Genomic DNA, 26,483 nt, shown 5'->3' with positions numbered 1-26,483 from the left:
ATCAGCATTTGTGGGTTCGATTACAGGCTCAAAATGGTCAGGAACAAAGACCTTTCTTCTGAAACTCGCCAGTCTATTCTTGTTCTGAGAAAAGAAGGATATTCCATGCGAGAAATTGCCGAGAAACTGAAGATCTCGTACAACGCTGTGTACTACTCCCTTCACAGAAAAGCGCAAACTGTCTCTAACCAGAATAGAAAGAGGTGTGGGAGGCCATTTTCCTGCCTCATGATGCCATCTATTTTGTGAAGTGCACCAGTCCCTCCTGCAGCAAAGCACCCCCACAACATGATGCTGCCACCCCCGTGCTTCACGGTTGGGATGGTGTTCTTCGGCTTGCAAGACTCCCCCTTTTTCCTCCAAACATAACGATGGTCATTATGGCCAAACAGTTCTATTTTTGTTTCATCAGACCTGAGGACATTTCTCCAAAAAGTATGATCTTTGTCCCCATGTGCAGTTGCAAACGTAGTCTGGCTTTTTTATGGTGGTTTGGAGCAGTGGCTTCTTCCTTGCTGAGCAGCCTTTCAGGTTATGTCGATATAGGACTCGTTTTACTGTGGATATAGATACTTTTGTACCTGCTTCCTCCAGCATCTTCACACGGTCCTTTGCTGTTGTTCTGGGATTGATTTGCACTTTTCGCACCAAAGTACGTTCATCTCTAGGAGACAGAACGCGTCTCCTTCCTGAGCGGTATGACGGCCGCGTGGTCCCATGGTGTTTATACTTGCATACTATTGTTTGTACAGATGAATGTGGTACCATCAGGCATTTGGAAATTTCTCCCAACGATAAATCAGACTTGTGGAGGTCTACAATTTTTTTTCTGAGATCTTGGCTGATTTCTTTTGATTTTCCCAATAAAATTTGATTTGATTTGATGTCAAGCAAAGAGGCACTGAGTTTGAAGGTAGGCCTTGAAATACACCTCCAATTGACTAAAATTATATCAATTAGCCTATCAGAAGCTTCTAAAGCCATGACATCATTTTCTGGAATTTTCCAAGCTGTTTAAAGGCACAGTCAACTTAGTGTATGTAAACTTCTGACCCACTGGAATTGTGATACAGTCAATTATAAGTGAAATAATCTGTCTGTAAACAATTGTTGGAAAAATGACTTGTGTCATGCACAAAATAGATGTCCTAACCGACTTGCCAAAACTATAGTTTGTTAACAAGAAATATGTGGAGTTGTTTAAAAATGAGTTTTAATGACTCCAACCTAAGCATGTGAAAACTTACGGCTTGGAAAACTTATATATATATATTCTTCTTTTTTTTTTAAAGTGGGGAGCCACCCCCTAACGCTCTAATGGGCAGGCCGTCACTGCTTTAAAACTGAAAATAACCATTGGGTAGAGCAGTGAATGCCTTCTCAAGTACATATTGAAATGCAGACCTCTCCAAGGCTTCATACCAATGGTCTATACCTTTAGCCAACATCTTAGAAATATTGAATTACTTCCAGACCATCTCCATACAATTAAAGACTTTCTGAATACAATATCACAGGCATTAATGGGATAGTTCAGCCAAATTACAACATGTAATATTTGTCTACTTACACTGTAAGAAATCTATGAAAAAGGACAGTTACACTGCAATCCACATGTCCCCCCTCTCCTTAGTGTAACGTTCCGCCCTTGCGTCTGTGCCCAGTGGCTGGATTGCTTCAACATGGCTGGTGATTGACATGGATCCTTACTTGACCAATAATGAGTTAGGATCCCTGTCCACAAACTGAGAAGAAGTTTGTTTGTTTTATTTATTTATAGGGGACAATGCACATTAATCAACATCAATATTACAATAATGCTACATCCATGTAAATGTGCCGGGGTTAGCCAAAAACCCTGACACATGAGTTTCTTCTCTCCCTCTGGACACACAGTGTATTCATAATCTTTGGGCTCTGCCTCTTTCTAGAATATGCAAGGTGATGAGTTTCCAGTTGTCAAAGGCTTTACTGGAACCATCTAGACAGGGTGGGAAGATTACTTTTTTATACACCACCTGATTCCTGATTACAATTTGTCACCCCCATAGTCACAAAATGGCATGCCCCTTCACCCCACCCTCCCAAATTGGGGGTCTCCCCTTAATTTCCCCTTTAAAACTGTAAAAGGTGAGAGGTCTACATTAGTATTGGGGCCGGGAGAGGTGAGGGTGAGATCTCTTTGGTTTTGATGAATCTTTGTTTAGCCCTCATTTCTGAAACCAGCAGGGTCGTCGGTCATTAGGAAACAGACTTTATTCCCAAACAGGTGGAAACTTTGTTTTAGTGCATATGCTTAGTAAATCTATCCCTAAACACTGAATAGATCAAATTGGACAAGCACGCTAGTCAAGAGATAAGGACATTTTGGATAAGACCACTTGGAAACTGTTCAATTGAGTAATTCAATGCTGTATGTGGGTACAGTAATGGAAGGAGAGAAAAGAGAGAGGATCAGGGAGAATGAGAAGAGGGTTATGAGAAAAGATCGCCTTGACACACTTCCTGGATTAAGCCCGAACATGATAACCCTTTTCCATCCTAGGCCGCGATCCCTCCGACGACACTTAAATCCTCCTCTTCACCCACTCCCCGTTCATTACGTAAATCAGTGTAATTCTTTAGACATGTTTTGATTCAGGGGGATGTAGTTTATCCCGCGCCCCTCGCCTTTCTTTTTAAACGACCTCGCCCTCCAGCTGGCACCAGGTTGGCATGGGTCCCATCCCCAGGCACAACATGGCGCAGGTAACTACAACGGCGCTGATGTTGGCTTGAGTCTCCAATTAGTCCACATCACAAACCCTACCACCTTACAATGCATTGCTGTGGCAAGGCTTTAATCGTTGTAACTTACTGCTAAACTGAAACAGGGGTTGAATTAAATGAAAAAGTAGAAATGTGTCTGGGGCTCTTTTGAAACACTCTGACGCTATCTAAATGTCAACTTTTCAAAGATTGGTCGTCTAGAATAAAAAAGGCTCTGACATTCAGAGTTTGTTCAAATACAGTAATGTTTACTGTCAATAGTTTTTTTTGTAGGAAGTGGGGGGGAAACAAAACATGAAGGTATACCAATCCCAAGAATTCGGACAAGGGTTTTGACTGAAAACGGCTAATTTGAACAAGTGTGTGATCCAGGTATTCTACTTGAAGCTACTTGAAATGTGTGCTCAAGATGACTGTAGCTGTAGGATCAATGTTCTGTCCTACCAATACACTCAAAACTCACAATGGAGGGGCCTCCCGAGTGGCGCAGTGGTCTAAGGCGTCACTACAGACCCTGGTTCAATCCCAGGCTGTGTTGCGATCGGGAGACCCATGAGGTGGCGCACAATTGGCCCAGGTTAGGGGAGCCTTTGGCCGGCCGGGATGTCCCATCGCGCTCTACTTGTGGCGGGTCGGGCGCATGCACGCTGACTTCAGTCGCCAGTTGTACGGTGTTTCCTCTGACACATTGGTGAGGCTGGCTTCCGGGTTAAGCGAGCAGTGTGTCAAGAAGCAGTGTGGCTTGGCAGGGTCATGTTTCGGAGGACGCATGGGTCTCGACTTTCGCCTCTCCTGAGTCCGTACAGGAGTTGCAGCGATGGGAAAAGACTGTAACTACCAATTGGATATCACAAAGAAAAATGGGTACCCATGGTCCTTTGGCGTGGGCGTCGATAAGGACACTGTGGCCGTGCAGAGACAGGCTGACTCACTGTTGTCGTTGGGGAACTGTACCCTCTCATGGTACGGTTCTAATGTCCCTGGCAGTCCCCACACATGATATTTCGAGACCTGAAAGAGATGATGCAGGATAACCCTAAGAGGCTACGAAACCCAGAACCAATTACCATGACGATAGAAAACACGCAGTCTCTGCTTGAGGTTCTCTAACAGTAGGTGAAGAGGGACAGTATGTTTATTACTGATAGATTTGAGCCACGCTTGGTGGAGTTGGGCGAGTTGATAATTGATGTTGTTTGATGCATTGAATAGGTGTTTCCCTCCATATTTTCTCTTTTAGTTAATGTGGCCTTATGATCCTATCTGTTTTATCTGTGGAACTCCTCTATGAGTGTCTCTCTCCAACACCCACTGTACTCATCACAAAGGGTATCCCAATCAAGCCTTTTTGAAAGACACCAACAACCGTTGATACGTAAATAAAAGCATCAGGTGCAGTGAAATGTGTTGTTTTACAGGGTGGGCCATAGTAGTATGGCACTCCTGGAGCAAATTAAGGTTAGGTGCCTTGTCAAGGACACATCGACAGATTTCTCACTTTGGATATTCGAAGCAGTGACCTTTCTTTTTCTTTCTTTTTTTTCTTTTTTAAAATAAATGTTATCCCCTTTTCTCCCCAATTTTTGTGGTATCCAATCGCTAGTAATTACTATCTTGTCTCATCGCTACAACTCCCGTACAGGCTCGGGAGAGACGAAGGTCGAAAGCCATGCGTCCTCCGAAGCACAACCCAACCAAGCCGCACTGCTTCTTAACACAGCGCGCCTCCAACCCGGAAGCCAGCCGCACCAATGTGTCGGAGGAAACACCGTGCACCCGCCGCCCTCGGTTAGCGCGCACTGCGCCCGGCCCGCCACAGGAGTCGCTGGAGCGCGATGAGACAAGGATATCCCTACCGGCCAAACCCTCCCTAACCCGGACGACGCTAAGCCAATTGTGCGTCGCCCCACGGACCTCCCGGTCGCGGCCGGCTGCGACAGAGCCTGGGCGTGAACCCAGAGACTCTGGTGGCGCAGCTAGCACTGCGATGCAGTGCTCTAGACCACTGCGCCACCCGGGAGGCAGCAGTGACCTTTCTGTTGGAGGGATGAAAGCTCTAACTGCTAGGCTACCTGCCTCCCTGCTTTTGTATGTGGACAGACTGGCTTGTCTGGACCACTTCCAAGCTCTGTCTCCATTTACCACAAAGACCCCAGAACCACTGACCCCATCCCTGAGGTGATTCGACAGTACCATCCTCAAGTCCTCCCCGAGATCCCTTCATCCAAGACACTTTTCAACCCCCCCCCCTTTTTTTGATTCCTCCTCTGAATCTGCAGTAAATCTGAATTAACAAGCACCCTGTCTGGGGTCATCTCTGGGCCAGGTCATGTTGGCTAATTAAACGACGAGAAAGGAGAAAGGAGAGAGGAGAGAGGATGGGTGGGTGCATAGACGGGGGGGGGGAGTGCACAGGAAGTCTGTGTATAGCACCTGATTTATGCATAATCGCGGGGATAGGAGGCCAGGGGGCCACCGGTAGACAGAGAGCAGCCCAGCTGTGACCTGTCCTCCCAGATCCAATTGGGGAGGGTTGGTAGAGGAGGGAGGGAGGGAGGGAGGGAGGGAGGGAGGGAGGGAGGGAGGGAGGGAGGGAGGGAGGGAGGGAGGGAGGGAGGGAGGAGGGGGGGTAGACAAGACTCCCCCGTATTCCCATTCTGTACACAACAGTCCTCTCTTTTCTATTTGTAGAATGGATAGAGAATGTTCTACAATCAACAAGTTTTCTTGGTACAATGGTACAAAAAAATATATATATTGTGTGTTGGCATTATGTCATTACTGGAGACACATTTCACGAATGCTATTCAGGAAAAACGATTGCTTATTTTGTTATTTTGGGCCCAGGCAAGTGCAGGCCATACAGACGAAAAAGACGAACAGACACATAGAGTCACCTACAAAATTATTTGCACCCTTGATAAAGATAAATAATAAAAAATACTGAGCTTTATTATATGATATTTTTATTTATTTATTATTATATCATTTTATACCAGTACAGTTGCTCAGAGAAATATATTTTGTTTAACAAGTAATCTTTTTAGGGGTGCCAATAAGTAATTATTGAAGATTAAAGATTCTTAGAAATAAAATCAAACAAAATGTTATCTGTATTAACATTTGACTTATATAAGTTCATCTAATTTTATGAAACTGTATTGTGGCCTTCCATGGTTTCCTGTGCCACTGGGGTATAACAATTAGGTGACACAAACGTAAAATCCATTTGTCATCCATCCCCATGGGGAAAGGCAAAGCACTCACAAATGAAAAGAGCCATATGGTTATTGACCTTCAGAAATCAAGCAATAGGTAAAAACAATAGCTAAAAACCTCAATAAAGTCAAAGGGACACAGTTGGAGAATTCAAAAACTTCGTTGCATCTTGGGTTCACCAAGTCTCATAATTTATAATTAGATGCCACCTCTATGCTAATAGGACCTTTGGCGGGGTTGCCAGAAAATATACTTTATTGAAAGCAACCAACTCATGTAAACGCATGGAGCTTGCTAAATGGCATCGGCACTTGGATTGGAACCAGGTGCTATGGGGATATGAGACTAAAATAGAGGTCTTTGGCCATGCACATCAGCAATTGTTTTGACATCAAAAGATGGAGGCATTGCAGAAAATAACCTCATACATACTGTAAAATATGATGGTGGACATTTGATGTTATTCGGCTGTTTTACTTCCCCTGGTCCTAGGGCCCCGTTAAAGTCAACGGCATCATGAATTTTACCCAGTACCAGGACATTTTAGCCAAAAACCTGGTTGCCTTTGCCAGGAGGCTGAAACTTTGCCACAAGTTGATCTTCCAGCAAGACCACCCCAAGCACTCATGAAAATCCACAAAGAAATGGGACCCATCCATAAGCGCAGACAAAAGGATATCAAGGATCTGGAAAGATTCTGTAAGAAAAAATTATCTAAGATCCATCCCAACGTGTTCTCCAGTCTCATTAAACATTATAGATCCATCCCAACGTGTTCTCCAGTCTCATTAAACATTATAGATCCATCCCAACGTGTTCTCCAGTCTCATAACACATTATATATCCATCCCAACGTGTTCTCCAGTCTCATAACACATTATAGATCCATCCCAACGTGTTCTCCAGTCTCATAACACATTATAGATCCATCCCAACGTGTTCTCCAGTCTCACAAAACATTATAGATCCATCCCAACGTGTTCTCCAGTCTCATAAAACATTATAGATCCATCCCAATGTGTTCTCCAGTCTCATAAAACATTATAGATCCATCCCAACGTGTTCTCCAGTCTCATAAAACATTATAGATCCATCCCAACGTGTTCTCCAGTCTCATAAAACATTATAAATCCATCCCAACGTGTTCTCCAGTCTCATAACACATTATAGATCCACCCCAACGTGTTCTCCAGTCTCATTAAACATTATAGATCCATCCCAACGTGTTCTCCAGTCTCATAAAACATTATAGATCCATCCCAACGTGTTTTCCAGTCTCACAAAACATTATAGATCCATCCCAACGTGTTCTCCAGTCTCATAACACATTATAGATCCATCCCAACGTGTTCTCCAGTCTCATAACACATTATAGATCCATCCCAATGTGTTCTCCAGTCTCACAAAACATTATAGATCCATCCCAACGTGTTCTCCAGTCTCATAACACATTATAGATCCATCCCAACGTGTTCTCCAGTCTCATAAAACATTATAGATCCATCCCAACGTGTTCTCCAGTCTCATAACACATTATAGATCCATCCCAACGTGTTCTCCAGTCTCATAAAACATTATAGATCCATCCCAACGTGTTCTCCAGTCTCATAACACATTATAGATCCATTCCAACGTGTTCTCCAGTCTCATAAAACATTATAGATCCATCCCAACATGTTCTCCAGTCTCATAAAACATTATAGATCCATCCCAACGTGTTCTCCAGTCTCATAAAACATTATAGATCCATCCCAACGTGTTCTCCAGTCTCATAACACATTATAGATCCATCCCAACGTGTTCTCCAGTCTCATAACACATTATAGATCCATCCCAACGTGTTCTCCAGTCTCATAACACATTATAGATCCATCCCAACGTGTTCTCCAGTATCATAACACATTATAGATCCATCCCAACGTGTTCTCCAGTCTCATAAAACATTATAGATCCTTCCCAACGTGTTCTCCAGTCTCATAACACATTATAGATCCATCCCAACGTGTTCTCCAGTCTCATAACACATTATAGATCCACCCCAACGTGTTCTCCAGTCTCATAAAACATTATAGATCCATCCCAACGTGTTCTCCAGTCTCATAAAACATTATAGATCCATCCCAACGTGTTCTCCAGTCTCATAACACATTATAGATCCATCCCAACGTGTTCTCCAGTCTCATAACACATTATAGATCCATCCCAATGTGTTCTCCAGTCTCACAAAACATTATAGATCCATCCCAACGTGTTCTCCAGTCTCATAACACATTATAGATCCATCCCAACGTGTTCTCCAGTCTCATAAAACATTATAGATCCATCCCAACGTGTTCTCCAGTCTCATAACACATTATAGATCCATTCCAACGTGTTCTCCAGTCTCATAAAACATTATAGATCCATCCCAACATGTTCTCCAGTCTCATAAAACATTATAGATCCATCCCAACGTGTTCTCCAGTCTCATAAAACATTATAGATCCATCCCAACGTGTTCTCCAGTCTCATAACACATTATAGATCCATCCCAACGTGTTCTCCAGTCTCATAACACATTATAGATCCATCCCAACGTGTTCTCCAGTCTCATAACACATTATAGATCCATCCCAACGTGTTCTCCAGTATCATAACACATTATAGATCCATCCCAACGTGTTCTCCAGTCTCATAAAACAGTATAGATCCTTCCCAACGTGTTCTCCAGTCTCATAACACATTATAGATCCATCCCAACGTGTTCTCCAGTCTCATAACACATTATAGATCCATCCCAACGTGTTCTCCAGTCTCATAAAACATTATAGATCCATCCCAACGTGTTCTCCAGTCTCATAAAACATTATAGATCCATTCCAACGTGTTCTCCAGTCTCATAACACATTATAGATGTGTTACCAGATCTCCAGTGCTCACCCACAGCCCGGTTCAACCTGTGCCTGCACTCTGGAGGGTCCGGGCTAGAGTAGTCATCCAGCCTGGGGGAGTGGTGCCAAGGCTGGGCACCAGAGCTCCAGTGCTCCCCCACAGCCCGGTCCTTCCGGTGCCTCCTCCAAGCACCAGGCCTCATGTAGGTCTCCCCAGCCTGGTGGGTCCTGTGGCAGCCCCACGCACCAGGCTGTCTCTCCGTCTCCTCCCTATACAGTGGGGCAAAAAAGTATTTAGTCAGCCACCAATTGTGCAAGTTCTCCCACTTAAAAAGATGAGAGAGGCCTGTAATTTTCATCATAAAACATTATAGATCCATCCCAACGTGTTCTCCAGTCTCATAACACATTATAGATCCATCCCAACGTGTTCTTCAGTCTCATAACACATTATAGATCCATCCCAACGTGTTCTCCAGTCTCATAACACATTATAGATCCATCCCAATGTGTTCTCCAGTCTCATAACACATTATAGATCCATCCCAATGTGTTCTCCAGTCTCATAACACATTATAGATCCATCCCAATGTGTTCTTCAGTCTCATAACACATTATAGATCCATCCCAACGTGTTCTCCAGTCTCATAACACATTATAGATCCATCCCAACGTGTTCTTCAGTCTCATAACACATTATAGATCCATCCCAACGTGTTCTTCAGTCTCATAAAACATTATAGATCCATCCCAACGTGTTCTCCAGTCTCATAACACATTATAGATCCATCCCAATGTGTTCTCCAGTCTCATAAAACATTATAGATCCATCCCAATGTGTTCTCCAGTCTCATAAAACATTATAGATCCTTCCCAACGTATTCTTCAGTCTCATAACACATTATAGATCCATCCCAACGTGTTCTCCAGTCTCATAACACATTATAGATCCATCCCAACGTGTTCTCCAGTCTCATTAAACATTATAGATCCATCCCAACGTGTTCTCCAGTCTCATTAAACATTATAGATCCATCCCAACGTGTTCTCCAGTCTCATAAAACATTATAGATCCATCCCAATGTGTTCTCCAGTCTCATAAAACATTATAGATCCATCCCAACGTGTTCTCCAGTCTCATAACACATTATAGATCCATCCCAACGTGTTCTCCAGTCTCATAACACATTATAGATCCATCCCAACGTGTTCTCCAGTCTCATAAAACATTATAGATCCATCCCAACGTGTTCTCCAGTCTCATAACACATTATAGATCCATCCCAACGTGTTCTCCAGTCTCATAACACATTATAGATCCATCCCAACGTGTTCTCCAGTCTCATTAAACATTATAGATCCATCCCAACTCCAGTCTCATAACACATTATAGATCCATCCCAACGTGTTCTCCAGTCTCATAACACATTATAGATCCATCCCAACGTGTTCTCCAGTCTCATAACACATTATAGATCCATCCCAACGTGTTCTCCAGTCTCATAACACATTATAGATCCATCCCAACGTGTTCTCCAGTGTCATAACACATTATAGAAAACATCTCAGTGCCATTATCATTGTAAGGGGGGGTGCACAAAGTATTGAAAACGGGTGCCAATAATTTTGACAACTATCTTTTTGAGAATGTTTTGTCTTACTTGTTAAACAAAATCACTTTCTCTGAGCAACTGTATTAGTATAAAATAATATAATTTTCAAATTTTTGGAGCATACAATATGTCGCAGTATTTGTATTATTTATTTTATAGTATATTTTTTGCTCATCTTTATCAAAGGTACCAATACTTTTGGAGATGACTGTATACACTAAACACACACACGCACGCACGCACGCACGCACGCACGCACGCACGCACGCACGCACACACACACACACACACACACACACACACACACACACACACACACACACCCTGTCCATCTGTCCAGACTCTCACAGCAGCACCTTTGGAAAAGGGAGATGTTACCTTTCCTCCCTCAGTATGGAGAGAACAGAGCAACACATCCTGGTCTCAGAGCGTTATTCTGAACGGAAATTCGAGAAACATTATTTAGTATGATATGTTACATTTGTCGATGTCCATCACCCATTTCGTATGATATGTTACAAATTACAATACATGTTATGAATTTGCAAAAGTGTGATTTGCTACGAATTCTAGCTCTAGCTGGCTAACGTTAGGTAGGCTAGGGGTTAAGGTTAGGGTTAAGTTTAGGAGTTAGGTTAAAGGGTTAAGGTTAGGTTAGGTTTAGGGGAAGGGTTAGCTAAATGGTTAAAGCTAGGGTTAGGGGAAGGATTAGCTAACATGCGAAGTAGTTGCAAAGTAGCTAAAAAGTAGTAAGAAGTTGCTAATTAGCTGAAATGCTAAAGTTGTCCGTGATGACATTCAAACTCGCAAGCTTTGGGTTGCTAGATGTTCGCGTTATATGACCACCTATCCTCCCCGACCAACCACCCTACTTTCGTTTTTGCCTTAAGTAACCATCTGTCTTATGTAATCATACCAAACGTAATACTAATTTGAGTGTCCCAGGTGTACGTTTACTATGTTACGTCTAGTCTATGAGACCAGGCTGAGCAACAGGATGTGTCACTGGGATCACAGTAAACCTCAAAACACTGACTCTGCTGTGTGGTCCCTGTTAAGATGTGGTGTCATTTTTATATTCAATTGACATTCTATTGGTAACGATGGGGCAAACAATGGCAGTGACTTCACAATGCATTTATCACCCACATTCATTAACGTGGGTACGCACTCACATTGAAGTAAAAGAGAAGTTGAGAAGTAAAACATTTTAATATATAGACTCCCCTAGCCACACACAAACACACACACACATACACACACACACACACACACACACACACACACACACACACACACACACACACACACACACACACACACACACACACACACACACACACACACACACACACACACACACACACACACACACACACACACACACACACACACACACACACACACACACACACACACACACACACCTTTTCTCTCTTGTACACACAGACCCCTACCACCCGGTTGAAAGAACTCTTGGCCTTGCTGTCTTTCTTTCCTAACCTTGTGCATTTTGTCTGTAATTATCTATCAAGTATCTATATAAATACTATGCTGTGCCGTGCAGCCTTAAGGTGAAGTGCAAGGGGAATGGTTGTCTTTGTTAGTTTGTAAATTGTTGAACACTATATGCACCTGGAGTTGTTCCACATACAAGGCCACAAAGAGCAAATCAAATTTTTCATTAAAATGGTTGTGGGTGAAATAAGTTCTTAACTGTGTTTTTTTAATAACTATTTTCTGTCCTGTTACATCTGGCAAATTATTATTACGTTTGGTACTATTTTCACAAGTTTGTGGTACATTTTCTCAACTTTAAGTGCGAAACTCCAAACTGGTCACACATGTAACACAGCCAGTCTTTCATTCAAAACCTATCATTGTGTATTCATTTGGATTGTAAACGTCTCTCATAACACAACCATTGATTCAAAATATAAAACATAGAACATAGGTTGAATCACCAAAACATATTTTCAATTTAGTAGTCTTCATAACCAGGTAATCCAAAAGCAAATAATGCTATATACAGTATGTGTTTCAAATGGCCCTTAGAAGTGTTGAAAGTAATATGCTACAGTTCTGAAACAGTATATTACAGCAGATTACAGTAAATTACAGTAGATTACAGTTTTCACATTAGGTAATACGCTTACATTACCCAACAAAATGTCCATAATATCTATCCAATGTGTAATCAAAAGTGTGATCAATGATTTTATTTTTCAGATGTAATTGCAAAATAGGTGTCCTGTCTGCAATCAAATGTCAGAATTTAAATGAAACAAATTAAATGAATTAAAATAAAACATTACATTTAGCACACATTAATTTGCATCAAGCCTGTCTTGAGCATTTGGCCATAAATTCTCACCCACATTACAGTGAATGTCCTCATTGTTCATGTGCCACAGGAAACAGCTTTTGGCACGGCGAATCCAAGCTTGACATTGGTCTGTATTGATGTTGTCGCATGCCTCATCCATGGTCAGAAGGAGGGTGGCACGCTCATGGGGATGGCGATCGTACACCTTCTACCTCCGTGCTGAAAAGATTCCTCAATGGGGTTGAGGAAAGGAGAGTATGGGGGCAGGTATAGGTTCACGAATCAGGGATGGGCACGAAACCATGCCTGAACTACCTCTGCATGGTGGAACCTGACATTGTCCCACACAATGACATAGGTGACCCCTTCACCTTGACAAGCCTGCTCAATTTCATTGAGAACCACATTGAGGTGTGCAGAGTTGTAGGATCCTAGTAATGACCTACGTCCTACCACACCATCCTCAGAGATAGCTGAGCACATGTTTGTGCAGGCACTTGGACGGTTGCCCGTTGGCCGATGAGGTTCTGCCCACGGCGTCAAGTTTTGGCCAGGTTGAAGCCTGTTTCATTAACAAAGATATATTTGTGATGGTTCACAGCAGCATCAAGCACCATCACCCTCTAAACATATATTTGCGTTAGTTATATTTACAGTATAGTTCAATATGATATTGTGAAGTAGTATGTGCATCAAATTGTAACCATAATACAGTATATAGTGCTGTACCTGAACATACTCAGCCTGCAGTTGTTTCACCCAGTCGTTGTTTCTCTCAAAAGGCATCAGGTAAATGTGTTTCATAGATAGCTGGTGCCTCTTCAAAAGGCATGCGAATGTTGGTAGGCTGATGGATGCCACATTGGCAAAGGTGTCATCGTTCTCCTCAATGGCCTGCTTTATTTCGGACAGCCGTATGTCATTCCTGGCCCTCATCATTTCCACCACGGCCCACTCCTGCTAGTCGGTCAGCACACAGCCACGGCCACCACCATGGGGTCTTCTGTCAGTTTTGAGGGTAGAACAGAGTATACTGTCAACATAGCATACTGTAATAATACTGGAACATGTTTTGTGAATTGACGTGCGTTACAATAAATTATGTCATTTACTGTAAATGTAATGGTAAAGCATAGTGCATATCCTGCAGACTTACAGGTTTTCTTTGCGAAGTGTTCTCATGATCGAATTAACATGCATGCTCGCACACGCATGCATGCACACGCACACAGACACACACTCTCGCACATGTCCTCCCTCACACTTGTGTAATCAATTTCTATGTTTTTGATAGGAGAGATTCTTCTACAGCTTCTATCAGCACAGTTAGTTTCTGTTATTACCGTTTCTCTTATAACTGAAGGATGTATGTATACTGTATGTTTGTGCTGCTATGCTGGTTTTGCTGGTGTGTGTGTGTGTATGTATGTGTGTGTGCATGTATGTATGTGCGTGCATGCATGTGTGTGTGTCTGTGTGTGTCTGTGTGAGGGGATATGTGTGTGTGTTTTAGGGCTTCTGGAAAGGCCTTATCTGTCCAGCACCTGGGCTGTGAAGACAGGAAAGGGCAGGGGAGAGAGGCAGTCTGCGCTGTACCTAACAACACAGGCCAGACTGCCTGGTACTTCCCAAACCGGAACAAAACAACAACAAGAGCACATTATAACAATCAGCAATATGGATACTTTGTTAATGGTCATCTTTCCTGGAAGTGTGTGTGTGTGTGTGTGTGTGTGTGTGTGTGTGTGTGTGTGTGTGTGTGTGTGTGTGTGTGTGTGTGTGTGTGTGTGTGTGTGTGTGTGTGTGTGTGTGTGTGTGTGTGTGTGTGTGTGTGTACATGTGCATATGCAGGTGTTTGAGAGGGAGATAGAGTGATGGGTCTACCAACAAAGGCTTGAGGTACTTCACTGTATGCAGTAGATGAATGAAAATCTTTGTTTTCTATCACCATGACAACCCTCCATGTCCTCTGTGATCTGGGGCAGAGTTGACAATCAACATGAAAAGAGACACAAACATTTCCTCTATACTGTACATGGAGCATAGTCAATAAACAGTGTAGACATACTCATTTATTCAACACCAAACACACACTTATATACATACATCCAAACATGCACAAATACATTGCGTACACGCACAAGCACACAAACACGCACGCACCCACTCACGTGAATGTCGAGCTTCATCTGTGTCTTCTCTTGCTCCCTGATTGTGATTCATAGTGATATTGGGGGCTGAGATGTTTAATGTATTATCTTATAGTACAACACTGTACTGTATAGTATCTAACAGTACAACATTGTACTGTATTGTCACGCCCTGACCTTAGAGAGCCTTTTTTATTCTCTATTTGGTTAGGTCAGGGTGTGACTTGGGTGGGCAAATCTATGTTTCTATTTCTTTGTTGGCCTAGTATGGTTCCCAATCAGAGGCAGCTGTTTATCGTTGTCTCTGATTGGGGATCACACTTAGGCAGCCCTTTTTCCCACCTTAGATTGTGGGATCTTGTCTATGTCTAGTTGCCTGCGAGCACTACATAGCGTCACGTTTCGTTGCACTTTGTTATTTTGGTTTGTGAGTTTCATCGGAATAAAACATGTGGAACTCTATGCACGCTGCGCCTTGGTCTACTCATTTCAACGAGCGTGACATGTATAGTATCTTGTACTACAACACTGTACTGTATAGTATCTTGTACTACAACACTGTACTGTATAGTATCTAACAGTACAACATTGTATAGTATCTAACAGTACAAAATTGCATAGTATCTAACAGTATAGTATCTAACAGTACAACATTGTACAGTTTAGTATCTAACAGTACAACATTGTGCTGTATAGTATCTAACAGTTTAGTATCTAACAGTACAACATTGTATAGTATCTAACAGTATAGTATCTAACAGTACAACATTGTATAGTATCTAACAGTATAGTATCTAACAGTACAACATTGTATAGTATCTAACAGTATAGTATCTAACAGTACAACATTGTACAGTTTAGTATCTAACAGTACAACATTGTGCTGTATAGTATCTAACAGTTTAGTATCTAACAGTACAACATTGTACTGTTTAGTATCTTATAGTACAACATTGTACTGTTTAGTATCTTATAGTACAACATTGTACAGTTTAGTATCTAACAGTACAACATTGTATAGTATCTAACAGTATAGTATCTAACAGTACAACATTGTACTGTATAGTATCTAACAGTACAACACTGTACTGTATAGTATCTAACAGTACAACACTGTACTGTATAGTATCTAACAGTACAACACTGTACTGTATAGTATCTAACAGTACAACACTGTGCAGTATAGTATATTTTTTATTTCACCTTTATTTAACCAGGTAGGCCAGTTGAGAACAAGTTCTCATTTACAACTGCGACCTGGCCAAGATAAAGCATAGCAATTCAACACATACAACAACACAGAGTTACACATGGAATAAACAAACGTACAGTCAATAACACAATAGGAAAAAATCTATATACAGTGTGTGCAAATGAGGTAAGATTAGGGAGGTAAGGCAATAAATAGGCCGTGGTGGCGAAGTAATTACAATTTAGAAATTAAACACTGGAGTGATAGATGTGCAAAAGATGAATGTGCAACTAACATACTGGGGTGCAAAATAAATAAATAACAATATGGGGATGAGGTAGTTGGATGGGCTATTTACAGATGGGCTATGTACAGGTGCAGTGATCTGTGAGCTGCTCTGATAGCTGATGCTTAAAGTTAGTGAGGGAGATATGCGTCTCCAGCTTCAGTGATTTTTGCAAATCGCTCCAGTCATTGGCAGCAGAGAACTGGAAGGAAAGAGGGCCAAATGAGGAATTGGCTTTGAGGGTGACCAGTGAAATATACCTGCTGGAGCGTGTGCTACGGGTGGGTGCTGCTATGGTGACCAGTGAGCTGAGATAAGGCAGGGCTTTACCTAGCAAAGACTTATAGATGACCTGGAGCCAGTGGATTTGGTGACGAATATGAAGCGAGGGCCAGCCAACGAGAGCATACAGGTCGCAGTGGTGGGTAGTATATGGGGCTTTGGTGACAAAACGGATGGCACTGTGATAGATTGCATCCAATTTGCTGAGTAGAGTGTCGGAGGCTATTTTATAAATGACATCGCCGAAGTCAAGGACCGGTAGGATAGTCAGTTTTACGAGGGTATGTTTGGCAGCATGAGTGAAGGATGCTTTGTTGCAAAATAGGAAGCCGTTTCTAGATTTAATTTTGGATTGGAGATGCGTAATGTGAGTAAGGAGAGTTTACAGTCTAGCCAGACACCTAGGTATTTGTAATTGTCCACATATTCTAAGTAAGAACCGTCCAGAATAGTGATGGACGGGTGGGCAGGTGAGGGCAGTATCGCGAGATCTTGGCCAACAACCTCCTTCCCTCAGTAAGAGCATTGAAGATGGGTCGTGGCTGGGTCTTCCAGCATGACAACGACCCGAAACACACAGCCAGGGCAACTAAGGAGTGGCTCCGTAAGAAGCATCTCAAGGTCCTGGAGTGGCCTAGCCAGTCTCCAGACCTGAACCCAATAGAAAATCTTTGGAGGGAGCTGAAAGTCCGTATTGCACAGCGACAGCCCCAAAAGCTGAAGGATCTGGAGAAGGTCTGTATGGAGGAGTGGGCCAAAATCCCTGCTGCAGTGTGTGCAAACCTGGTCAAGAACTACAGGAAACGTATGATCTCTGTAATTGCAAACAAAGGTTTCTGTACCAAATATTAAGTTCTGCTTTTCTGATGTATCAAATACTTATGTCATGCAATAAAATGCAAATTAATTACTTAAAAATCATACAATGTGATTTTCTGGATTTTTGTTTTAGATTCCGTCTCTCACAGTTGAAGTGTACCTATGATAAAAAATTACAGACCTCTACATGCTTTGTAAGTAGGAAAACCTGCAAAATCGGCAGTGTATCAAATACTTGTTCTCCCCACTATATTTATATACATATAAATATAATTTATTAGTCTAAAAATGGATGTAGCAACTACAGATTGCCCCTTTAAGTCTATCAAATGTGTCCATTAGGCCTATGGATAAAAAAAATATCAGCATGAATTGAGCAATTCCATTGGCTGGGATCTGCACTGTGCAGCTGTTGCAATAGAGCATTTTTCACTGGCTGTCCACTGATTTCAAAGACAATGATTGATAGGCAGCTTAAACTTCTTGAATTCAATCATTATTGGGTTCAAATACACATTTACAGTGGCTTGCGAAACTATTCACCCCCTTGGCATTTTTCCTGTTGTGTTGCCTTACAACCTTGAATTAAAATGGATTTTTGGGGGGTTTGTATCATTTGATTTACACAACATGCCTACCACTGAAGATGCAAAATAGGTTTTTATTGTGAAACAAACAAGAAATAAGACAAAAAAACAGAAAACTTGAGTGTGCATAACTATTCACCCCCCCAAAGTCAATACTGGCACGTTCCTGACCGGTTTTCTGTTATTTTGTATGTGTTTGATGGTCAGGGCGTGAGTTTGGGTGGGTAGTCTATGTTATGTGTTTCTATGTTGGTTAAAGGGTGACCTGATATGGCTCTCAATTAGAGGCAGGTGGTTTTCATTTCCTCTGATTGAGAGCCATATTAAGGTAGGTGTTTTCACATTGATTGTTGTGGGTGGTTGTCTTCCATGTCTGTGTACGTGCACCACACGGGACTGTTTCGGTTTGTTCGTTCGTTTTATGTAGTCTGTTCCTGTTCATGCGTTCTTCGTGTTTATGTAAGTTCGTTAGTTCAGGTCTGTCTACGTGCGTTTGTTATTTTTGTTAGTTATTCAAGTATAGTTCGTTTTTGTCTTGTTCAATAAATATCATGTCATATCACGAAGCTGCATTTTGGTTCAATCCCTGCTCCTCCTCTTCGGATGAAGAGGAAGAGGAACGCCGTTACAAATACTTTGTAGAGCCACCTTTTGCAGCAATTACAGCTGCAAGTCTCTTGGGGTATGTCTCTATAAGCTTGGCACATCTAGCCACTGGGATTTTTGCCCATTCTTCAAGGCAAAACTGCTCCAGCTCCTTCAAGTTTGATGGGTTCCGCTGGTGTACAGCAATGTTTAAGTCATACCAGATATTCTCAATTGGATTGAGGTCTGGGCTTTGACTAGGCCATTCCAAGACATTTAAATATTTCCCCTTAAACCACTCGAGTGTTGCTTTAGCAGTATGCTTAGGGTCATTGTCCTGCTGGAAGGTGAACCTCCATCCCAGTCTCAAATCTCTGGAAGACTGAAACAGGTTTCCCTCAAGAATTTCCCCCCCTTTTAGCATCATCCATCATTCCTTAAATTCTGACCAGTTTCCCAGTCCCTGCCGATGAAAAACATCCCCACAGCATGATGCTGCCACCACCATGCTTCACTGTGGGGATGGTGTTCACGGGGTGATGAGAGGTGTTGGGGGTTTGCGCCAGACATAGCGTTTTCCTTGATGGCCAAAAAGCTCCATTTTAGTCTCATCTGACCAGAGTACCTTCTTCCATATTTTTGGGGAGTCTCCAGCATGCCTTTTGGCGAACACCAAACATGTTTTCTTATTTTTTTCTGGACACTCTTCCGTAAAGCCCAGCTCTGTGGAGTGTATGGCTTAAAGTGGTCCTATGGACAGATACTCAAATCTCCGCTGTGGTGCTTTGCAGCTCCTTCTGGTTTATCTTTGGTCTCTTTGTTGCCTCGCTGATTAATGCCCTCCTTGCCTGGTCCGTGAGTTTTGGTGGGCGGCCCTCTCTTGGCAGGTTTGTTATGGTGCCATATTCTTTCAATTTTTTAATAATGGATTTAATGGTGCTCCGTGGGATGTTGAAAGTTTCGGATATTTAAAAAATATATGGGTTTTTTTCTCCCCAATTTCGTGGTATCCAATTGGTAGTAGTTACTGTCTTGTCTCATCGCTGCAACTTCCGTACGGACTCGGGAGAGGTGAAGGTCGAGAGCCATGCGTCCTCCGAAACACAACCCAACCAAGCTGCACTGCTTCTTGACACAATGCACATCCAACCCGGTTAGCCAGCCGCACCAATGTTTCGGAGGAAACACCATACACCTAGCAACCTGGTCAGCGTGCACTGCGCCCGGCCCACCACAGGAGTCGCTAGTGCGCGATGAGACAAGGATATCCCTGCCGGCCAAACCCTCCCTAACCCGGACGACGCTGGGCCAATTGTGCGCCGCCCCATGGGCCTCCCGGTTGCGGCCGGCTGCGACAGAGCCTGGGCTCGAACCCAGGATATGTTTTTATAACCCATCCCTGATCTGTACTTCTCCACAACTTTGTCCCTGACCTGTTTGGAGAGCTCCTTGGTCTTCCTAGTGCTGCTTGCTTGGTGGTGCCCCTTGCTTAGTGGTGTTGCAGACTCTGGGGCCTTTTAGAACAGGTGTATATATACTAAGATCATGTGACAGATCATGTGACACACAGGTGGACTTTATTTTACGAATTATGTGACTTCTGAAGGTAATTGGGTTGCACCAGATCTTATTTAGGGGCTTCATAGCAAAGGGGGTGAATACATATGCACGCACCACTTTTCTGTTTTGAATTTCTTCTTATTTTTTTCATTTCACTTCACCAATTTGGACTATTTTGTGTATGTCCATTACATGAAATCCAAATAAAGATATATTTAAATTACAGGTTGTAATGCAACAAAATAGGAAAAATGGCAAGGAGGGTGAATACTTTTGCAAGGCACTGTAGATTTGTGAACAGTCATCCACAACAACCACAATCCGTAAGGCGCAAATAGCTAAATGAGAGAGCAACAGTGTGTTTCACATCAATGCGCTATGTAGATAACAATAATAAGTGATATCCGTATCGCCGTAGACTACACCACTGTTGTCATCCTTACCTCAAAGCGTTTATTCAAGTTGGATGTTCTTTGGATACTGACAGCAGTCGCACCATTGAAAGACATAGCTTGGACTGTAGCCTACAAAAGCCTATTCCTGCTCTTTTCCCGCAATCCATCAAACCCATTTGGTGTGTCATCGTAGTGGTCTCTGACTTGTGGTCAGACTCGCTCAGGTGGAACAAACTTAAATGTGCACCTTTTTTCAATGCTGATTTGAATGTTGTTGAGGAAAGTGTCAAATAGTCAAAGATGATTTTTTCCAAACCTCCTTTCTAAATTTAAAAGTCATCCTCGAAGTAATCATCTAGTTTTTCAAAAGTATCTGTAATCTGATTACAATATTTTTGCTGGTAACGTAACGGATTACAGTTACCGTTTTTTGTAATCCCTTACATGTAATCCGTTACTCCTCAACCCTGCTTATAGTACAACATTGTACTCTATAGTATTTTATAGTACAACATTGTACTGTATAGTATCTTATTTATTTATTTGATTTAACCTTTATTTAACCAGGTAAGACCCATTGAGGTTAAAAACCTCTTTTGCGAGGGCAACCTGGCAAGAAGGCAAAACAGGGAAATAGCAGCGTGTACGTAAAATATTACAGAAAAATACTAAATACACACAAAAGACAAAGTGTCACAAGTTACAGATACAATTGAAGATTAGAAACAACTGCAGTTGTCACAAACAGTGTTGTGATCAGAGTCTTAAAAACAGGCAAGGACACTAACTACCCTAACTTTATTATCTTTTGAAGCATGTTCCAGGATGAAGGGGCATTATGGGAAAAATATTGTTTCCCCATCTCAGTTCTAGCCTTAGGAACAGACAAGGACAGCAGCGACTGTGAACGAAGACTATATTGAGTGACTGATCTGGTCAGTAAAGAACAGAGAAACAAAGGGAGTTGTCCTATAAATGCTTCGTACACAAAAATGTACCAGCGCTTTAGCCTCCTGGTGGAGAGAGAGGTCCATTGCACAATAGTATACAGATCACAGTGATGGGTGAGTGGTCTAGCGTTTGTAATAAATAATAAAGCACCATGATACACTGTGTCCAGAGTTTTTAAGGTCCTTGCCGAGGTCTGCATATAGACAATATCACCATAATCCAGCACTGATAAAAAAAAGTGCTTTGAACAAGATCCTTTCTGACTAACATTGAAAAGCAAGAATTGTTCCTAAAATATAATCCTAATTTCAACTTCAGTTTCTTGGTCAAGTTTGTATTTTACAGTAGTACAACATTGTGCTGTATAGTATCTTATAGTACAAAATTGTACTGTATTGTACTGTATAGTATCTTAAAGTACAACATTGTACTGTTTAGTATCTTATAGTACAACATTGCACTGTATAGTCTCTTATAGTACAACATTGTACTGTATAGCATTGCTTGCTCTTTGGGGCTTTAGGCTGGGTATCTGTAAAGCCCTTTGTGACAACTGCTGATTTAAAAAGGGCTTTATAAAATACAACTGATTGATTGATATTCAAAATATGTATCTTTCTCTCACACAGAGTTCCCATACCCATATTATTTTAAATCAAAGGGTCCTTGATTATGATACATTAAAAAATCAGGGTAGGGCAAGCCATGTATCTTCACACATTAAAATATTATGCTACCTACTTTGTACTGCTATCGCATATTGCCCCCTCCTGGATTTACAAGATAATTAGCACTATTATAATGTTTATAATATGTTATGTGTCTTTATGTAGGACATTTCAACAGAAACTGTATGTTATTTAGTCGGAATAATCATGAGCTAATGCATTATACCTGCAGGCTAAAGTTTGATCATAATTCCAATCCTAGCCAAAACACTTGTAGTCTCCAAATCTCGCTATTACAGTACTGAGTGGGCAAAATGAGCTGTCCTAATGATGAGGAAAGAGCACTTCCTGACTTCAAGAAAGTGTTTCAGACTAGGATCAATAGATGAAAGGTTTGGGCAGTGTGAACCATTGTTTGCTTCAAAACGTTACATGCTTTGAAACCCCAGTGGCCTTGAGCGCATCCATTCAGGGCTCCATACATTGTCTGTGGTAATGGCAGATTTAATACAGATCTATTCTCGGCACATTGTGATAGAGGCCTCTGTACCAGGGATGAGAGGTGTTTATGTCACAGCTTCTTATAATAAATGTGTTCATAAAAGTGCTTCATCCTCAAAGCTGTTATATATTTCTGTTTCTCACCTCCTCATCAACATTCTATCTCTTTGCTCTTTAATGTTCTCTATCCATATTTGCGGTCAGGTATAAAGGCCACAGCAAAGGAGCAAAGGACAGCAAAGGAGCTCTGTGGAGGGTCATTGTGAAGTGGCTGAGTTCAAATTGTTTTTTTGATGAATATATAGCGCAGTCATAGATCTTGCCCTTATGTCTTAAAGCATTCTGAGTCCTAGTGTTTGAATAGCTGTGTGTGTGTTTGTATGTATGCGTGCGTGGGTGCATGCATGCACACCTCAATGTGTGTGTCTCAATGTGAGTGTGTTTAACTTTTGTGGATCTAGTCTTTAAAATGGTCTTGGTTTATAACCAAGGCTCTGTGTTCTCTCGACACATGATTGGTGCATTTTATGCCATAGCTCGGAACTCTTGTAACTGGTCCTGTTAATAACCAATAAAGACAGCAGTGATTGGTTCAAAGAGCAGACCCAATTGTGTGCTTTCGTGACACACAACATTGACCCTAGATTTGATGAGAAAAAGGGGCAGCATAGACCCTCTGGTGGGAGACAGGCTGTGTGAGTGGTGGTCACTCAAGCAATCCACTACTGGCTGCGACAATTTATACGTGGTGATGAATACTAATTTTTCAAACTCCCAGAAGTAAAACTGACTAAAAGTTAACTACAGTTTAGGTATTGGCTAGCCTAGCTATAGCGCCAATAGTAGCCCGTCAGTATTAGCCGGCTAGCGGAAAACAATGCATACCGTAGTTTGTTGACTAAGTTAACTAGGCTGTTGTTTTCTGTTGGAACGGGGCTATGTTAAATTCCTTGGACCTACTGACCTCCAGTGGTAAAATGTAGACGCACACTGCTCCTTATTTATGGGTAAGGAAGCTCATTTAGGGCTATGTAATGCTGAATGGGCAGACTACTTGACATTATTCAGCCAATTTGATAGGCCTACCTGTTTCTGATAGCTGTTCGTTGTCCCTCAGCCTCACTCTTCACATGTTTTTAAAGAAATGTATATTTTACAGCACCTATATTAAAAATAAGAGGAGATATGTAAGGAAGACATTTTAACCACTTGTCACAAGGACCTATAATTTGTCGTAACTTAATTTCCTTCAGTTATTCCGGAGGACTAACTGTGTAACCCAGAGAGAAGTTACCGCTTTTAGTGAGCCACGCTTCCCGGAAGCTGGAATTCAGTACAGGAAAAATGGCGACTCTGTCAGTGTGCCAGCCGCAGCTCGGAGGTTTCAGTTTCGAAAATTGCAAGAGGTAAGGATTCAGTGAGATTTCAAAAAGAGCAGCGCATGTCCACGTGTTTAGTGGCTTTTAGATTTAGAAATGATTTAGAAATGTATTCTCTGTGTTGAGTTATGATGTCGGGTCGCTCCATTCTCTTCACGGCCTCCTCGAATGACTCAGACATTTCTCAACGCTGTTTTTCTTGAGTTATGTGATGAATTAAATAATGGGGGAGATTTTACAAAATTATTTCGTAGGCTGCGACAATTTATACGTGGTGATGAATACTAATTTTTCAAACTCCCAGAAGTAAAACTGACTAAAAGTTAACTACAGTTTAGGTATTGGCTAGCCTAGCTATAGCGCCAATAGTAGCCCGTCAGTATTAGCCGGCTAGCGGAAAACAATGCATACCGTAGTTTGTTGACTAAGTTAGCCGACTTGCTGGCTAGCTACAAGTTGTTTAGTCACAACCGTGTTGAATTTCTAAATTAAAATACATATTGACTTGTCACATTTTTGGTGTCAAGTTTGACATCCATCTCATTTCCCATTGGCTTGGCTTGCACTCAACCCGCATCGCTTCCCGCCGATGATACAGCAGATTTTAGTTTGAGACCTATCAATTTACCTGGCCAGATCGTTATCAAAGATTGTTGTGTGCAATGGGTGTAACATATATTTGATTAGCTACATTTGATATTGAATTGGCCTACCATTTGAACACATTCGTATTAAATTTGACAAGATGCATAGTCATCAAGGGCCCATGTAGTTCTGAAGTCATGTGTCGATGACTGTCTAGCATGCACACTTTCTGACCATGTTTCTGTTTTAGGAATGCAGTCTTGGAAGCTGAAGTTACCAAATTAGGATGCAACATACCCGCTGCCCGGAAAACAGGCACCACAATATGTGGGGTTGTTTTTAAGGTAAGGATAACTTTGTTTACATATTTATTTCACCTCTACCATAGTGATGAAGATAACACTACAAATGTACTGATGATAATACATGCTGCTGTGTTTTCCTGAAGTAGCCTAAATTCAGACTGAGCGCTCTATAATTCCACCATTCCTTCCTTTATCCTGTATGTGGTTAAGTTTGATTTAATGTATAAAACTCCACATTTTGACTCGAGAGCTATCAAACATTTAGCAAGAAATGCATGCAATATGGCTACAATGACTCTTTAAAAAAGAGATATGTATACTACTTGATTGAACTATTTTTTTACATTTATTTTCCCCTGTAGGATGGGTTAGTTCTTGGTGCTGACACCAGGGCCACAGAGGGCATGATTGTGGCAGATAAGAATTGCTCCAAGATCCACTACATCTCCCCAAACATCTAGTAAGTGACCCCTTGTCCAATGTTATTTTTCTGTTTTAATATTAGTTGTGTGATTTAGTGCTGGACGATATGGCTAAAATATAATATATGGTATTTTTCACATTTATGGTATTTTACAGTATTTTATGTTTTTGAATAATAATAGTAGTTCTAAATGTGGTTTGAGTAGTTCATAAAGCACATTTAGACCCCAGGGTTGCAACAGATCAATTACAAGTTATTTCAATGGGGGTTTCTCCATTCTGATAGTTTTATACTGTTTCAATCCATCTCTAAACAAAATTAATTGTCGGCATTTTCATCACTTTCTGCAATTTTATTATAATTTCCACACTGCTACACAGGGCTGCATTATATGTACAAACATCTAGGCCTAGTTAACTGTTGGAATCATGGAAATAAAATAATTATTCTAATTATATAGTTGGAATATTGTGGGCAGCACCTTGAATACATTGTTTGACAACAAATGAATCCAGTAAGCCGGGGAGGAATTATTGACAGGGTAGGAACCAAAGTGTTGGTCAGTGTTTCCAGGTGGCCCTATTACATGTTTTCTTACCTCATGTAGCTAGCTAGCTAACATACTCATACTTTGCCTATTCCTCTGATAAGCATATTTGTGCAACAGTATCTTATCTAGGCCTACCCCAGCACTGGTACCAGGCTGTATTAGCTAGCAAGGTTTGCTCTGACTCTTAGCTGGCTAGCTAGCTTGCTAAATGTACTAACTAACAATAAGCATTAGCGGCTAACACTATTTATTTGGGCAGCAACTTGCTATGAAAAGACAAACTAGCAGACAGTGGAAAGCAGCATGTCACCAACATCTTGTTGAGTCCATCTGATCATGCAGAGTGAACGGCAAGAAAGTGCTCTTGACTCTGTTCGAGCAACTGCTCTCTCCTTGAGTGACGGGCAGGGCTTGGTGTGGTAAGCGGCATGCAGCAGGAGGAGAGGGAGAAAGATGACTCCAGTAAC

The 26,483-nt window shown here is 41.7% G+C and overlaps 1 protein-coding gene and 1 long non-coding RNA gene across 2 annotated transcripts in view; one reads left to right on the top strand and one right to left on the bottom strand.

The window, feature by feature from the left end:
• Positions 1 to 12,254: 12,254 nt before the first annotated feature.
• On the bottom strand, positions 12,255 to 24,057 carry LOC120025475. Its single transcript, XR_005473024.1, has 3 exons — positions 23,860 to 24,057; positions 13,527 to 13,800; positions 12,255 to 13,359 (listed from the first exon to the last, which is right to left on the bottom strand). It is a non-coding gene; the product is annotated as an uncharacterized LOC120025475 (long non-coding RNA).
• Positions 24,048 to 26,483, top strand: part of LOC120025472 (proteasome subunit beta type-7-like) — an 18,818-nt gene continuing 16,382 nt past the window's right edge. The window contains exons 1-3 of the mRNA XM_038970028.1: positions 24,048 to 24,179; positions 24,988 to 25,081; positions 25,405 to 25,502. Of these exons, the coding sequence (XP_038825956.1) occupies positions 24,118 to 24,179; positions 24,988 to 25,081; positions 25,405 to 25,502 (254 nt within the window). The 5' untranslated portion in view covers positions 24,048 to 24,117. The remainder of the gene's footprint in view (positions 24,180 to 24,987; positions 25,082 to 25,404; positions 25,503 to 26,483) is intronic.

Source organism: Salvelinus namaycush, chromosome 31 (genome assembly GCF_016432855.1).
Source record: "Salvelinus namaycush isolate Seneca chromosome 31, SaNama_1.0, whole genome shotgun sequence".
Lineage (NCBI taxonomy): Eukaryota > Metazoa > Chordata > Actinopteri > Salmoniformes > Salmonidae > Salvelinus > Salvelinus namaycush.
This window is presented reverse-complemented; position numbering and strand designations above follow the sequence as displayed.